Genomic DNA, 18,317 nt, shown 5'->3' with positions numbered 1-18,317 from the left:
GCGATGTATATAGGGATGCACAGAGAACTGCTCTCTGCCAGAGGAACGACCAACCATGAGGACGTCTGCATCGTCTTGGAGGATGAGTGAGTCATGGCTGGCTTGGAAAATCTAGAATTGTTGAACTGGATATATACAAATATTCCCCAATTTAAAATCACCAAAAAACAAACTTATATGAAGATTCTGAGACAAATTCACTGCTACAAACTCTCGGTGAAATTTCACCGCATTGATTGGTTGATTGGTTGTGTTGCTATTATTTTGCCATACAGCTTTCATACTGGTTTTATATGTTATGCAATGCACAAATTCTGTCAGATTTCGTTTAAAATGTGCTATTCCTACAAAAGAAAGTTGACAGAACTTTTTTTCCAAAACACGGATTTATAAATGTTTTAACATTGCTGTAAATTTTATATAGATTAGTTTAACAAATTGTACGTACCATTGTTATCAGTGGAACATGTAATAAAAAGCATCGTGTATGTATTTCATTCATTCATTCATTCATTCATTCATTTTCTTGTCGGCTTAGTCCCTTTATTAATCCGGGGTCGCCACAGCGGAAAGAACCGCCAACTTATCCAGCAAGTTTTTACGCAGCGGATGCCCTTCCAGCCGCAACCCATCTCTGGGAAACATCCACACACACACTACGGACAATTTAGCCAACCCAATTCACCTGTACCACATGTCTTTGGACTGTGGGGGAAACCGGAGCACCCAGAGGAAACCCACGCGAAGGCAGGGAGAACATGCAAACTCCACACAGAATTGCCAACTGAGCCGAGGTTTGAACCAGCGACCCAGCAACCTTCTTGCTGTGAGGCGACAGCACTACCTACTGCGCCACTGCCTCGCCTGTATGTATTTCATTATAAATTATTTATTTTATATTTGATGAACGAGTACATTTCATTAATCATTTTGAATAAATTATGGTTAATTTGCTTAAATCAGGGGTCACCAAACTTGTGGAGGTCCGATGTCCTGCAGATTTCAGCTCCAACCCTAATCAAACACACCTAAACAAGGTAATCAAGGTGTTACTAGGTATACTTGAAACACCCAGACAGGTGTGTTGAAGCATCTTGAAGCTAAACCCTGCAGGGACACCGACCCTCCAGGACAGAGATTGATGACTCCTGGCTTAATTTATAAAAGCATTCTCCACTAATAATATTAAATTTATCATCCATCACTCAAAAAACCTAGTATTTTTCACATGATTCGTTGTGGTTTTCGCTTAAAACAAATTAAGCCTTGAAAACTACTTACAATTATTACGTGCAATGGTGTTACCACTATTTGTTTAAGTAAATAGCACATACGATTTTTTACAGAATAGAGACTAAGCGACTAAATGAATGAATGAGGATCTGCTTTGACCTGTGGTTCCTGCTCGACTATAATCCTGCACTGTAAGAAAAAAAAAAAAGTAAAACAAAGGTCAAACGACTGGCAGCTACAGCTGCCAAACAAAAACCATAAAATTACGGTAAAATGTCTTTGTTGAAATAAAGTGCAAAAAATAACAAATCTACAGATATTTTCAATCAATGTTTACAGAAAAACACTGTTATTTTACAGACTTTTCCTAGATTATTACGATCAAATCCGTTCAATAAAGTTACACACTAAGAGTTTTACAAAGAAACACTGTTATTATACAGACTTTTCCTAGATTATTATGATCAAATCCGTTCAATAAAGTTACACACTAAGAGTTTTACAAAGAAACACTGTTATTATACAGACTTTTCCTAGATTATTACGATCAAATCCGTTCAATAAAGTTACACACTAAGAGTTTTACAAAGAAACACTGTTATTATACAGACTTTTCCTAGATTATTATGATCAAATCCGTTCAATAAAGTTACACACTAAGAGTTTTACAAAGAAACACTGTTATTATGCAGACTTTTCCTAGATTATTATGATCAAACACCATCAATAAAGTTACACACTAAGAGTTTTACAAAGAAACACTGTTATTATACAGACTTTTCCTAGATTATTACGATCAAATCCGTTCAATAAAGTTACACACTAAGAGTTTTACAAAGAAACACTGTTATTATACAGACTTTTCCTAGATTATTATGATCAAACACCATCAATAAAGTTACACACTAAGAGTTTTACAAAGAAACACTGTTATTATACAGACTTTTCCTAGATTATTATGATCAAACACCATCAATAAAGTTACACACTAAGAGTTTTACAAAGAAACACTGTTATTTTACAGACTTTTCCTAGATTATTACGATCAAATCCGTTCAATAAAGTTACACACTAAGAGTTTTACAAAGAAACACTGTTATTATACAGACTTTTCCTAGATTATTATGATCAAACACCATCAATAAAGTTACACACTAAGAGTTTTACAAAGAAACACTGTTATTATACAGACTTTTCCTAGATTATTACGATCAAATCCGTTCAATAAAGTTACACACTAAGAGTTTTACAAAGAAACACTGTTATTATACAGACTTTTCCTAGATTATTACGATCAAATCCGTTCAATAAATAATAATAATACATTTTATTTATATTTGCGCTCTTTTCAAACTTAAAGCGCTAACAAGAGCATCAACACACAGAAGAACATGAAATACACAAAAAAGTAAGAATGATAATAATGATGAAAAAACACATATTAAAAGAAGGCCTCATAAGTTATAACCAATAATAAAAAGATGAGTTTTAGGAAGTGTCCAGGGAACTGGCGTTTCTGATGTTTGTGGAGAGAGCATTCCACAATTTAGGTGCACAATAAGAGAAAGCCCTGCCTCCCATGCTGCTAAGTTTGCAACGGGGCTGATACAAGGTGAGCCTCGAAGCAGAACGTAGATTGCGAGAGGATGAGGAGGTTGATATCAGGTCACATATAATCAGGTGCAGAACCATGAACAGCTTTATAAGTTAAAATCAAGGTTTTAAAATCGATGCGTGACTTTACAGGCAACCAGTGTAACTGCTGAAGAACTGGAGTAATGTGAGTGCGAGATGATGTGCGAGTTAACACACGTGCACACAATAAAGTTACACACTAAGAGTTTTACAAAGAAACACTGTTATTATACAGACTTTTCCTAGATTATTACGATCAAATCCGTTCAATAAAGTTACACACTAAGAGTTTTACAAAGAAACACTGTTATTATACAGACTTTTCCTAGATTATTATGATCAAACACCATCAATAAAGTTACACACTAAGAGTTTTACAAAGAAACACTGTTATTATACAGACTTTTCCTAGATTATTATGATCAAATCCGTTCAATAAAGTTACACACTAAGAGTTTTATAAAGAAACACTGTTATTATACAGACTTTTCCTAGATTATTACGATCAAATCCGTTCAATAAAGTTACACACTAAGAGTTTTACAAAGAAACACTGTTATTATACAGACTTTTCCTAGATTATTACGATCAAATCCGTTCAATAAAGTTACACACTTAGAGTTTTATAAAGAAACACTGTTATTATACAGACTTTTCCTAGATTATTACGATCAAATCCATTCAATAAAGTTACACACTAAGAGTTTTACAAAGAAACACTGTTATTATACAGACTTTTCCTAGATTATTATGATCAAATCCGTTCAATAAAGTTACACACTAAGAGTTTTACAAAGAAACACTGTTATTATACAGACTTTTCCTAGATTATTATGATCAAACACCATCAATAAAGTTACACACTAAGAGTTTTACAAAGAAACACTGTTATTATACAGACTTTTCCTAGATTATTATGATCAAACACCATCAATAAAGTTACACACTAAGAGTTTTACAAAGAAACACTGTTATTATACAGACTTTTCCTAGATTATTATGATCAAACACCATCAATAAAGTTACACACTAAGAGTTTTACAAAGAAACACTGTTATTATACAGACTTTTCCTAGATTATTACGATCAAATCCGTTCAATAAAGTTACACACTAAGAGTTTTACAAAGAAACACTGTTATTATACAGACTTTTCCTAGATTATTATGATCAAACACCATCAATAAAGTTACACACTAAGAGTTTTACAAAGAAACACTGTTATTATACAGACTTTTCCTAGATTATTATGATCAAACACCATCAATAAAGTTACACACTAAGAGTTTTACAAAGAAACACTGTTATTTTACAGACTTTTCCTAGATTATTATGATCAAACACCATCAATAAAGTTACACACTAAGAGTTTTACAAAGAAACACTGTTATTTTACAGACTTTTCCTAGATTATTATGATCAAACACCATCAATAAAGTTACACACTAAGAGTTTTACAAAGAAACACTGTTATTATACAGACTTTTCCTAGATTATTACGATCAAATCCGTTCAATAAAGTTACACACTAAGAGTTTTACAAAGAAACACTGTTATTATACAGACTTTTCCTAGATTATTATGATCAAACACCATCAATAAAGTTACACACTAAGAGTTTTACAAAGAAACACTGTTATTTTACAGACTTTTCCTAGATTATTACGATCAAATCCGTTCAATAAAGTTACACACTAAGAGTTTTACAAAGAAACACTGTTATTATACAGACTTTTCCTAGATTATTATGATCAAATCCGTTCAATAAAGTTACACACTAAGAGTTTTACAAAGAAACACTGTTATTATACAGACTTTTCCTAGATTATTACGATCAAATCCGTTCAATAAAGTTACACACTAAGAGTTTTACAAAGAAACACTGTTATTATACAGACTTTTCCTAGATTATTATGATCAAACACCATCAATAAAGTTACACACTAAGAGTTTTACAAAGAAACACTGTTATTATACAGACTTTTCCTAGATTATTACGATTAAATCCGTTCAATAAAGTTACACACTAAGAGTTTTACAAAAAAACACTGTTATTATACAGACTTTTCCTAGATTATTACGATCAAATCCGTTCAATAAAGTTACACACTAAGAGTTTTACAAAGAAACACTGTTATTATACAGACTTTTCCTAGATTATTACGATCAAATCCGTTCAATAAAGTTACACACTAAGAGTTTTACAAAGAAACACTGTTATTTTACAGACTTTTCCTAGATTATTACGATCAAATCCGTTCAATAAAGTTACACACTAAGAGTTTTACAAAGAAACACTGTTATTATACAGACTTTTCCTAGATTATTATGATCAAACACCATCAATAAAGTTACACACTAAGAGTTTTACAAAGAAACACTGTTATTATACAGACTTTTCCTAGATTATTACGATTAAATCCGTTCAATAAAGTTACACACTAAGAGTTTTACAAAAAAACACTGTTATTATACAGACTTTTCCTAGATTATTATGATCAAACACCATCAATAAAGTTACACACTAAGAGTTTTACAAAGAAACACTGTTATTTTACAGACTTTTCCTAGATTATTATGATCAAACACCATCAATAAAGTTACACACTAAGAGTTTTACAAAGAAACACTGTTATTTTACAGACTTTTCCTAGATTATTATGATCAAACACCATCAATAAAGTTACACACTAAGAGTTTTACAAAGAAACACTGTTATTATACAGACTTTTCCTAGATTATTATGATCAAACACCATCAATAAAGTTACACACTAAGAGTTTTACAAAGAAACACTGTTATTTTACAGACTTTTCCTAGATTATTATGATCAAACACCATCAATAAAGTTACACACTAAGAGTTTTACAAAGAAACACTGTTATTTTACAGACTTTTCCTAGATCAGCGGGTCTCAAACTTTTCTCATCAAGTACCACCTCAGAAAAAAATTGTCTCTCCAAGTACCACTAAAATGAGCAGTATTGAAATACAGTCGCGTAGTAAGCCCAGTAAAGCAGCTAGAACTCAGCACAGTTAAAAAACGTGGCAGATTACCTCAGAAATATAGGCTATATGTCATATATGACATATTATATACATCATTTTTGATACATTTTTAAACGTGTGTAGCATGTACATGACATATTTAATTTCTCCGCGTACCACTAGAAGGAAGCCTGCGTACCACTAGTGGTACACGTACCACAGTTTGAGAACCACTGTCCTAGATTATTATGATCAAATCCTTTCAATAAAGTTACACACTAAGAGTTTTACAAAGAAACACTGTTATTATACAGACTTTTCCTAGATTATTACGATCAAATCCGTTCAATAAATAATAATAATACATTTTATTTATATTTGCGCTCTTTTCAAACTCAAAGCGCTAACAAGAGCATCAACACACAGAAGAACATGAAATACACAAAAAAGTAAGAATGATAATAATGATGAAAAAACACATATTAAAAGAAGGCCTCATAAGTTATAACCAATAATAAAAAGATGAGTTTTAGGAAGTGTCCAGGGAACTGGCGTTTCTGATGTTTGTGGAGAGAGCATTCCACAATTTAGGTGCACGATAAGAGAAAGCCCTGCCTGCCATGCTGCTAAGTTTGCAACGGGGCTGATACAAGGTGAGCCCCGAAGCAGAACGTACACTGTTAGACATTTCTGTAAATTACACAGTTATTTACTGTATTTCACCCAGTGTAATACTGCAAATTCCTTTTACGGTAAATAACTGTATTTACCGTTGCATTATGGGAATTTAGTGTGACGTCGAACAACATATACAGCGATGTACTGTATTTGTAAAAATTCGTGTATTATACTGTATTTTCCACAACTCCACCTTGCGGCGATTCGACTACTCTGCACCACATTTTGCCTGAGGACCCTGGAGCAATTCTGGAGGACAATTTATTAGTGTGCCTGAAGAACATACTGGATTTAACAAACTTTACTCTGGTAAGCTGAGGCAGTGTTTCATTTTACAGAATGTTTTGTGGACGAGAAAAGAACAAAGTAAAGTATAAAGTTGGCTATTAATATTTTCTCTGGCTTGGCGTTATTTCGCCCATTTGAGAAATATATCATCTATTAAGATGTTACCTTTATTTAATTTATTACATTAACACTACTATTACTTTAAATAAGACTGTTTATGACTATTAGCCATTGTTCTCGTCATATCTTTTTATTTATTTACATAGGAACCGGTGTTGCAGCGGGTTTTGGTTTAGGAGGGAACCAGAGGTATGCAGACAGTTTTGGAGGACACTTAGCACGAGACAACGGTCCGGCAGAGAGTGTTTTCCCCCAGAAGAATATGAATGAAAGACCAAAAAATAATCCAGGTAAAAGCGCGTCTGTCTGTGCTGACAACACTCGACATTGATTTGAGCACCTCTATTAGCATTTGTTTGCTCGGCAACATTGGCTGAAGCGATCTTAAAATGGTAATGTTAACTGTTAGCTAAACTGAGCTAAGTTTATACTGAATTGGACTCAAACTCATTTTAACGTGCAACGTTTAACTTATATTGATTTATACTATATATATTAGATGTTGTGAACTTATTTTTCTCTGGTTTAGAGTAACTTATAACGTTAGCTTGAGAAAATAACATCGCGACGTAACCTATAAGAACGTTAACGTAAATCTATAACGTTACAATATGAATAGAGGTAAAGTTGGTTTTATATTCGCACATTCGTTCATTTAGAAGACTCTATACTGTTTACCATGTTACTTTATATATTCGATCAGAATTAGCATGCCAGTATGACTTGAAATCAACATTAACACTGTTTATTTGACCGTGAGCATGTTGTACTTTGATAGTCATTAGCTGCTAAAATGATTTCGCTATTTAGAGTTTGCAAATAATACTTTTATGAAATTAAATTATTAAGGGGGAAGTCTGAATCTGCTAATATAAAACCAATTTTACCTCTATGCATTATGCTAATAACCACCTTTTTGCTATTTATTGTTTGCTAATTATTTTTTTATTACAACTCTTGACATTTGGTTTAACATAATTGTTACCATTATATTTTTTTCTGTTTAGATATGGCACTGGCACAGCAGCAGGTTTTGTCTGAAGAAACAAACAGCATTTCGGAGGAACATCTTGATCAGCACAGCCTTATGCTTAAAAAATAAGCAAGACCAGTAAGCAACCAAGGTAAACAAATAAAAAAAAAGTTGTGTGGAGGTTGTGGATTGTAGCATGGTATTCTTATCTGTATTTTTGGCTTTTTTATGGACTCAATATAGAATACTGGGAGCCTGCCTGTGCAAACTGGACCTCATACAACAGTAAGTACTGTACATCTATTTGTTTCTCAATATAGTAACGTTACTTTTAATACAAAATGTGTCACATGTTTAGTTGCTAGCTAAATAAAAAAATCGTTTTCCCTTTTTTATTAAACCATTTAGTAGGTTTTTTTTCATCTTTGTTTATAATATTTTTGAGCAGATTGAGGTCTGTCATGGGTCAGACATTTCAAAATACAATAATTAGTATTGGGATACATGCATTTGTCTATGTATTAAATGTCTTTTTCCCCATTTCATGTTGCCTAAATATTTTGTAATAAATAAAATAATAAAATTTTTGTATAAATAATTCCAGAGGATGAAACAAAATGCACAGCAACAACCAGAGTGAGCCAGAAGATAGCAGGAGAAGTAGTGAAGAGAATGACAACCATGAACAACAGTGAGTTATCCTTCTTTCACCAGCTAACTGAGAACTTGGATTAGGTGAGAGTCGTGAGACACTCTCAATAGTTGTATCAGTATTCAGTCAGTTTTAGTTTATTAGGAATACATAAAACAAATAGTCTAATCTGTCCTGCAGTGAATCAACCCATCACAAATGCTACAATGTTTTTGTAAAACCTTGTTAGGGAAAAAAAAAACAGGACATTCTGGTTAGTTATCTTTTAAACATGGTAGTGAGCAGGTTATGAGCAGGAGCCAGTTGCTCAGTACCAGCTGAAAACTAGCCCAACCTAGCTGCCATGCTTCAAAATAATTAACCAGTATATGATTTTTTTTTTTTAAACAAGCTTCTTCTATGCTTATGTTAGTCTGTTTGTCCTTATCCAGAGTTCTTCATAATCCTGGACTGGGCCAAATCCTGACCAGATGCTGTGGTGGTCATGGAGGAGTGAATCCTAAAAGACACACGTGATCAATGAGTTTCCGCATTGATCCAATGGGCCAGCCTGACCACCCGCTGGTGACCTTTCAAGCCTCTGGTGCCTAGACTGCGGCCTTGCACAAGTTTGGCTAGAGGAGAACTGGTCGTGCCCAACTGAGCCTGGTATCTCTCAAGGGATTTTATTCTACACTTTCGTCAGTTGGTGAAGTTTCTTCCATGCCACTGGATCGCTTGGCTACGATTGGTGGATCGGTGGATTTGCTCTTCAGTGTTTGGACTTTCAGCAGTGACATTTACTGCTTCAATTCTGAAAACTGGACTGAAGCAGCTTCAATTTATAAGAACTTCTATGTTAAGCTGCTTTGACATCATTGATCTACATTGTAAAAGTGCAATGGAAATAAAGATGAATTGCATTTGAACATGTGAATTCAGACCTTGTTGAGCATTTGACACCAGAACTAGTAATATTTTAAAGTTGGGTTGTTTCTGAGTCGGCTAATAGTTACAAATATTTATTTTTCCAACAATATGCAATTCAGAAGTTTAAATTTTTATTGTACATGTATGTTCTAGTGCTTTGTGTGATTTATTTATTTTTAATGTGTTGATTTTATTGCTTAATGTAATTTTCACACATTTTCCTTAAATGCTTTAAGCATTGTTAATGTTTAGAAGAATGGAATATTTTGTAATTGTGTCTGGTTTAATGTCAGTAGTACTTAGTACAATTGGGGTTTTTTTTCTCAACAATATGCAGGTCAGACACTTAAATTAGTTTTGTACATGTATGTTAATGTGCTTTGTCATTTTCAATGTTTTTTTTCTCAAAATAAAATATTTTGAATGATTAAAATGTAATGTTTTTACACATTTTTAAGCTTGTTTTAAGCATCTCCAATGTTTTAAATTAAGAGTGTTTATTTTGTTAATATTTTGTAATTGTGTCTTTTTTAGGTCTATAGTATTAAAATAATATTAATACAATTATATTATAAAATATTTAGGACAAAATTAAAAGGTTTACAGTAGCTAACTGTTAACTTAGGTTTTTACAGTAGTTAACCATTTTCAGACACTACAGTAACATGCTGTAAACGGATTTACAGTTGTATACTGTAAATCTAAAATACAGTAACTTACTGGCAACAGTGTTGCCAGTAAGTTACTGTAAAAACCCTTTGAAATGTCTAACAGTGTAGACTGCGAGAGGATGAGGAGGTTGATATCAGGTCACATATATAATCAGGTGCAGAACCATGAACAGCTTTATAAGTTAAAATCAAGGTTTTAAAATCGATGCGTGACTTTACAGGCAACCAGTGTAACTGCTGAAGAACTGGAGTAATGTGAGTGCGAGATGATGTGCGAGTTAACACACGTGCACACAATAAAGTTACACACTAAGAGTTTTACAAAGAAACACTGTTATTATACAGACTTTTCCTAGATTATTACGATCAAATCCGTTCAATAAAGTTACACACTAAGAGTTTTACAAAGAAACACTGTTATTATACAGACTTTTCCTAGATTATTATGATCAAACACCATCAATAAAGTTACACACTAAGAGTTTTACAAAGAAACACTGTTATTATACAGACTTTTCCTAGATTATTACGATCAAATCCGTTCAATAAAGTTACACACTAAGAGTTTTACAAAGAAACACTGTTATTTTACAGACTTTTCCTAGATTATTACGATCAAACACCATCAATAAAGTTACACACTAAGAGTTTTACAAAGAAACACTGTTATTATACAGACTTTTCCTAGATTATTATGATCAAACACCATCAATAAAGTTACACACTAAGAGTTTTACAAAGAAACACTGTTATTATACAGACTTTTCCTAGATTATTACGATCAAATCCGTTCAATAAAGTTACACACTAAGAGTTTTACAAAGAAACACTGTTATTATACAGACTTTTCCTAGATTATTACGATCAAATCCGTTTAATAAAGTTACACACTAAGAGTTTTATAAAGAAACACTGTTATTATACAGACTTTTCCTAGATTATTATGATCAAATCCGTTCAATAAAGTTACACACTAAGAGTTTTACAAAGAAACACTGTTATTATACAGACTTTTCCTAGATTATTATGATCAAACACCATCAATAAAGTTACACACTAAGAGTTTTACAAAGAAACACTGTTATTTTACAGACTTTTCCTAGATTATTACGATCAAATCCGTTCAATAAAGTTACACACTAAGAGTTTTACAAAGAAACACTGTTATTATACAGACTTTTCCTAGATTATTATGCTCAAATCCGTTCAATAAAGTTACACACTAAGAGTTTTACAAAGAAACACTGTTATTATACAGACTTTTCCTAGATTATTACGATCAAATCCGTTCAATAAAGTTACACACTAAGAGTTTTACAAAGAAACACTGTTATTATACAGACTTTTCCTAGATTATTATGATCAAACACCATCAATAAAGTTACACACTAAGAGTTTTACAAAGAAACACTGTTATTATACAGACTTTTCCTAGATTATTACGATCAAATCCGTTCAATAAAGTTACACACTAAGAGTTTTACAAAGAAACACTGTTATTTTACAGACTTTTCCTAGATTATTATGATCAAACACCATCAATAAAGTTACACACTAAGAGTTTTACAAAGAAACACTGTTATTATACAGACTTTTCCTAGATTATTATGATCAAATCCGTTCAATAAAGTTACACACTAAGAGGTTTACAAAGAAACATTGTTATTATACAGACTTTTCCTAGATTATTACGATCAAATCCGTTCAATAAAGTTACACACTAAGAGTTTTACAAAGAAACACTGTTATTATACAGACTTTTCCTAGATTATTACGATCAAATCCGTTCAATAAATTTACACACTAAGAGTTTTACAAAGAAACACTGTTATTATACAGACTTTTCCTAGATTATTATGATCAAACACCATCAATAAAGTTACACACTAAGAGTTTTACAAAGAAACACTGTTATTATACAGACTTTTCCTAGATTATTACGATCAAATCCGTTCAATAAAGTTACACACTAAGAGTTTTACAAAGAAACACTGTTATTATACAGACTTTTCCTAGATTATTACGATCAAATCCGTTCAATAAATTTACACACTAAGAGTTTTACAAAGAAACACTGTTATTATACAGACTTTTCCTAGATTATTATGATCAAACACCATCAATAAAGTTACACACTAAGAGTTTTACAAAGAAACACTGTTATTATAAAGACTTTTCCTAGATTATTACGATCAAATCCGTTCAATAAAGTTACACACTAAGAGTTTTACAAAGAAACACTGTTATTATACAGACTTTTCCTAGATTATTACGATCAAATCCGTTCAATAAATTTACACACTAAGAGTTTTACAAAGAAACACTGTTATTATACAGACTTTTCCTAGATTATTATGATCAAACACCATCAATAAAGTTACACACTAAGAGTTTTACAAAGAAACACTGTTATTATACAGACTTTTCCTATATTATTACGATCAAATCCGTTCAATAAAGTTACACACTAAGAGTTTTACAAAGAAACACTGTTATTATACAGACTTTTCCTAGATTATTATGATCAAACACCATCAATAAAGTTACACACTAAGAGTTTTACAAAGAAACACTGTTATTATACAGACTTTTCCTAGATTATTATGATCAAACACCATCAATAAAGTTACACACTAAGAGTTTTACAAAGAAACACTGTTATTATACAGACTTTTCCTAGATTATTATGATCAAACACCATCAATAAAGTGACTGCACTAAAAGTTCAAGAGAAACAGTGTTATTTAAAAGAATTTTCCCTAAATCATTACGATTAAACACCTTTAATAACATGCCAAGACATGCTCATGGTTGTAATTTAAGTTTTATTTTGGATCAAAAAGTTTTGGAAAAAACAACAAACGACATACAACTGATTAAAATTCTCACAATCTTAAAATTACAGTTGTAACATTTTATTGAGTAGTATTTATGTAAATCATGTAGAGGTTTAAGTTATATGGAATGATTCAGTTACAGATCTTAAATGAAATGGAACTGTAAGGTGAAGGGGACGTTGAAAAAGGAGTGCAGATCCAAATGCAGGTTTATTACACAGAGATGGTCAGGCAAACAACAGTCAACACATGGGGTAATCAGTTCATAACGATCCTCTGACTGTGTGTGTGCAATAAGCGGAATCCGGAACAGGTGCATGTGAGCGCACTTAGTGTGTAACTTTATTGAACGGATTTGATCATAATAATCTAGGAAAAGTCTGTATAATAACAGTGTTTCTTTGTAAAACTCTTAGTGTGTAACTTTATTGAACGGATTTGATCGTAATAATCTAGGAAAAGTCAGTATAATAACAGTGTTTCTTTGTAAAACTCTTAGTGTGTAACTTTATTGAACGGTTTTGATCATAATAATCTAGGAAAAGTCTGTAAAATAACAGTGTTTTTCTGTAAACATTTCAATGAAAATATCATTACAATGTACAGTAATAATTACAATTTATCACTTTAATTTTACGTAATTTTAAATGTACTTCATAAAAAACAGGAAAAAACACTGTGTAAATAATACGGCGATTTTATTGTATAAAACAGACAAATTGCTGTAATTTTCCATTACTTATATAGTACATAAAATAACGGTCAAGTTGTTAATTTACAGATACTGTTTGTAATTTTTATGGATTTTTGAATAAAATTTAAAATAACAGAAAAAAATACTGTATAAATAATACTGTAATTTCCCTGAATAAAAAACAAAAATGTTCGTAATTTGTCTTTAATGATAAAGTACCTAAAATGAAAGTCAAACTGTGAATTTAGAGAGATTGTTTGTCATTTTACCAGGGCTTAACATTAACTTTTTTGACCACCAGCCACTGTGGCTAGTTTTCAAACATTATTAGCCACTCGCCATTTTCTCTAGCCACAATTGTATTGTTGGGAAAATATCTTTTATACACATAAATATGACTTTGACATGCTAAAATTACTTGATTTAGAGTTTGCGTTATCACTACATGCCTCCTCATTCATTTTACTTTTTGTGTGTCGTGTATGAGTTTGCTCAATAATCATGAGCAAATGGGTCAGGGTTTCATATATTACAATTAGTTTTCATAATTTTCAGAGCTCAAAATTAAGGATTTACCCAATTTATCTCTGACCACACCATAAATAAACAGTTAATTATTTCTTAGCCACACATTTTAAGTGTGTGAAAACATGCAAAAGCTGAATACTATACTTTTTATTTAACAAAACATATGCACAGTCATTTGTCCTGGCTAAAGGTCCCAGATCACCAGTTAACTACACATAAATGGGGAGTTATTCTCCCATTAAAGCAATGTTATTGTGAAAAAAATGATAATTAAACCATATTAATGCAAAAGAAAGCAGGTAAAAAAATACTGTGTGATAATGAAAGGATGATCAAACACGCATGGTTAATGATAGACCCATAAATTATCTTTTCAAACAATGGTTAAACCGAAAGCAACTGGCGCTGCTTACAATAAGTCAACTCTGGAACTCTGGAAAGCAGCAAGACTGTAGCCTGTAGGTGCATGTTCCTCCCTTTTTGTTCAGTCTATTTGAAAGAGAATCGATCGCATCAGTTGTGTTTCTAGACACAGTTGCTTCGCAAAAGGAAACGGGAGCGCGCACGCGTTATAAACAGTCGCGCGCATCACCTCAGCTGTTAGCGCGCGAGATTATCCTCTCATCCGGTATTCACCTGCTTTGCTCGCGCGAAGTTGCGAACGCAATTATTTTTGTCAGTCGTGTTGCTTCTCGATCGCCTGTGCATGCATATTGGACCATCCTTATTGTCGAACGCTGCTTTTAAGAATTATTATCTGGGAAAATAATTTTCAACCAGCCAAAGTGGCTAGTGGGAGTGTCTGTCTTACCCGCCATCGCCGAAATCTACCCGCATTTGGCGGGTTGGCGGGTGTTAATGTAAAGCCCTGTCTACATATAATTTTAAATGACAAAAAATTACTGTAAAAAATTTAGGGATAGTTTCTGTACAATAAGGGTTGTTTTTTTTTACAGTTTGACTCAACAGTGCATATTTTTGTGATGTGACTATCACAGATGCACACATTGCAGAATCGATGCTGAAACAACATTAAAACAGAATGCATTATAGCAGCTTTACCTTCATGGATTTGTAAAGGCGTTTGGCGAAGAACATGGGCCTGCTTCTGATGCACTGAACTGTGAAATACATAAACACGGTGTGAGATTTCAGAGAAAAGGCAAATATGAGTTTCAGGAACTGATCTCGATCTGCCGAAGCTTACCGACAGCCAGCATGAGTCTCTCAAAGTCTCCGGACAGCTCACTTTTAATACTGTCCTCAATGGATTTCTCTGCAATTTTCTGATATTCATCAAACACTGGGAAAAACAAACAATGATATACTCGCTCTGTTACATCATCCTGAATTCATCCACGCTACTCTGATAATCCTAATACTGCAATAACTCTTAAACATCAATAATCTAAATGTAATTGACAATCATAATATTGCACAATAATCACACAGCATTCAGGTCACTGCGTTGGGTTTTTGGTTTGGTGCAAACTCTGGATCAGATGATTACTTATGTATGATTTCTTTATTTTAGCGCCATGTCAGGCTACACTGTAAAAAATAAACGTTATTCATTCATTCATTTTCTTGTCGGCTTAGTCCCTTTATTAATCTGGGGTCGCCACAGCGGAATGAACCTGAGCCGAGGCTCGAACCAGCGACCCAGACCTTCTTGCTGTGGGGCGACAGCACTACCTACTGCGCCACTGCCTCGCCAAAATAAACCTTATTTTACAGGTAAATTTTTTTACAGAATTTTCCAGTTTTTCATTATACAGTGAAACACCAGGGGCCTCATGTACGAAGACTTGCGTGGAAATCTTACTAAAACATTGCGCACGCACAAAGCTGTAAATGTGCGTACGCAGAAAAAAATTCAGATGTATGAAACACTGCGTACGCCGAATCTCACGCATATTCTTTTGTACATCCGAATGAACGTGAAACTGAGCGCAACATGCACGAGCACAAAACCCCTCCCTGCCTCCTCCCCCGTATGAATATGCTAATGACTATGCTAATGTCAAAACCCAACGAAAAAGCATCGGCAAAAGCAAGCAAAAAGAGAAACTTTGAACAGAATGTGAATTGGAGGTGCTGCTTTCGGAGGTAGACCGGAGAAAAGCGGTGTTATTTGCAAGTTTGTTCTCCGGAATTAACAACAAAAGAAAAAAATAGAGTGGGAGAGTTTAGCTGATGCGGTTTAAAAACTGAGTGCATTAAAAAAAGAAATAGTGTGGTTTATATCTGTAAAATGTTGCAGTATCCTTAACGGTCTCAGTGGTGCACCTCGTAAGACGCATGTGATTGTGAATTGACACGTTCGAGCATGAACTCGGCTCGAATCCAGCGTCTGATGAACTCTTTCTTCTTTTTTCCCCCACTTTGTAGAGAGGAATTTAACACAACTGCCTCTAGGAGTCGCCAATGGAAATAAAACAGACACGCACAAAAAATGTGCGTACGCCAGGCAGAAAGCTGCCGTGAAGCTGCGCACATTCCCACGTTCAGTTCATTGTTAGTAAATCCAAACGTGAGCGATTCTGAGCGTGAAACCTGGCGTACGCAAAGTTTTTGTTTTTACAGATTTGTTATGTAATATAAAATTCTAGCATTAAATTTACAGTTATTGCTTGTAATTTGGTATTACATTATTTTTCTGTGTTTTAAAGTAAATTTGATGTATTTTAAGAGATTAACACATAATTTTACGCTAATATTTACAGATTATTCCTATAATAGGGAAACACAATTCAGTCAAATATGTTTTTAGTGAAGATAGTCAACATATGAAGATTAACATGAGGTTAATAAAGTCAAATAATAGCCGATTGTTTGTCGGCTGCATATAATACATGCTCTATAAACTATAACATTTTTATTTTACTATAACAATGTTGCTATGCAAACTGTGACGATCACCAGTGATCTAGCAGCTGTGGATCGCTGGAATACTACACACGTTACTTTAACGAACTACAACTCCCAGCATGCAACTCGCACACTCGGGTCCCTAATTCTAACTCATAGATATATACATTAGATGTCGCCTATACCCTGTTGTTGTCTATTGGAAGGAATGTGTCAATAGAGCCGCCATTTTAGTACAGGGTAGCGCTCCATTGAAATGAATGCGGGACCAGGCTGCAGTGGAGGACTGTGGCCATCCAAAGTCAGAGATAGATACATACAGTTGAAGTCAGAATTATTAGTCCCCCTGAATTATTAGCACCCCTGTTTATTTTTTTCCTCAACTTCTGTTTAACGAAGAGAAGATTTTTTTCAACACATTATTTTCTAAAAAATTAAATAAAAGTTTTAATAACTCATCTCTATTAACTGATTTATTTTATCTTTGCCATGATGACAGTAAATAATATTTAACTAGATATATTTTCAAGACACTTCTATACAGCTTAAAGTGACATTTTAAGGCTTAACTAGGTTAATTAGGCTAACTAGGCAGGTTAGGGTAATTCGGCAAGTTATTGTATAACAGTGGTTTGTTCTGTAGACTATCGAAAAAATATGTAGCTTAAAGGGGCTAATAATATTGTCCTTAAAGTGGTGTGTAAAAAAAATCAAAAACTGCTTTTATTCTAGCCGAAATAAAACAAACAAGAGTTTCTCCAGGAGAAAAATTATTATCAGACATACTGTGAAAATTTCCTTGCTCTGTTTAAATATTTAAAAAAGAAAAATAAATTCAAAGGGGGGCGAATAATTCTGACTTCAACATATATTTATGATTGGGAGTTTTCCAGGTGGTCAGTATGCCATTTTTTTTTAAATTCCGAAAATTATAATTTGACATCACTTTTTCTACATTGATGGATCAGTGAGCGCACAGGCATTTCAAGGTCAAGGTCAAGGTCAAGGTAAAATTTATTGTCTCCCGTAGGAGAAATTTGTTTTAGAAAAAAGGTTCTGCAGTACATAGAAACCAACAAGACAACATGTAACATACATACACATTTAAATCTAATCCTAAAATACCTCCTAATATAAATACGATTCCATAAAATCAGTAATTTTTAATTTTTTTTTTTATAAAAATAAAATACCATGTGCCCCGCTGCCCTCTGTTGTGCCAACCAATCCCGTTATGTTAA

At 33.1% G+C, this 18,317-nt stretch overlaps 2 protein-coding genes and 1 long non-coding RNA gene across 4 annotated transcripts in view; 1 reads left to right on the top strand and 2 right to left on the bottom strand.

The window, feature by feature from the left end:
* Positions 1 to 18,317, bottom strand: part of nsd1a (nuclear receptor binding SET domain protein 1a) — a 1,446,438-nt gene that overhangs the window by 1,269,023 nt on the left and 159,098 nt on the right. The gene's annotated exons all lie outside the window — the stretch shown is intronic.
* Positions 1 to 18,317, bottom strand: part of anxa6 (annexin A6) — a gene marked incomplete at its 5' end in the record, with an annotated part of 62,999 nt that overhangs the window by 32,317 nt on the left and 12,365 nt on the right. The window contains 2 exon segments of the mRNA NM_001002038.2: positions 15,268 to 15,326; positions 15,413 to 15,508. Of these exon segments, the coding sequence (NP_001002038.2) occupies positions 15,268 to 15,326; positions 15,413 to 15,508 (155 nt within the window).
* LOC147840932 (uncharacterized) lies at positions 7,914 to 9,899 on the top strand. 2 transcript variants are annotated; one of them, XR_015944952.1, is made up of 4 exons: positions 7,914 to 8,065; positions 8,158 to 8,199; positions 8,519 to 8,649; positions 8,998 to 9,271. It is a non-coding gene; the product is annotated as an uncharacterized LOC147840932 (long non-coding RNA). The 2 variants fall into 2 exon arrangements; XR_015507967.2 differs by having other exon boundaries at positions 7,920 to 8,065; positions 8,519 to 8,605; positions 8,998 to 9,899.

The sequence above is a fragment of the Danio rerio genome, chromosome 14 (assembly GCF_052040795.2).
Source record: "Danio rerio strain M-AB ecotype USA chromosome 14, GRCz13ab, whole genome shotgun sequence".
Classification (NCBI taxonomy): Eukaryota; Metazoa; Chordata; class Actinopteri; order Cypriniformes; family Danionidae; genus Danio; species Danio rerio.
Note: the sequence above shows the minus strand (reverse complement) of the source record. Positions and strands in the feature narration are given on the sequence as shown.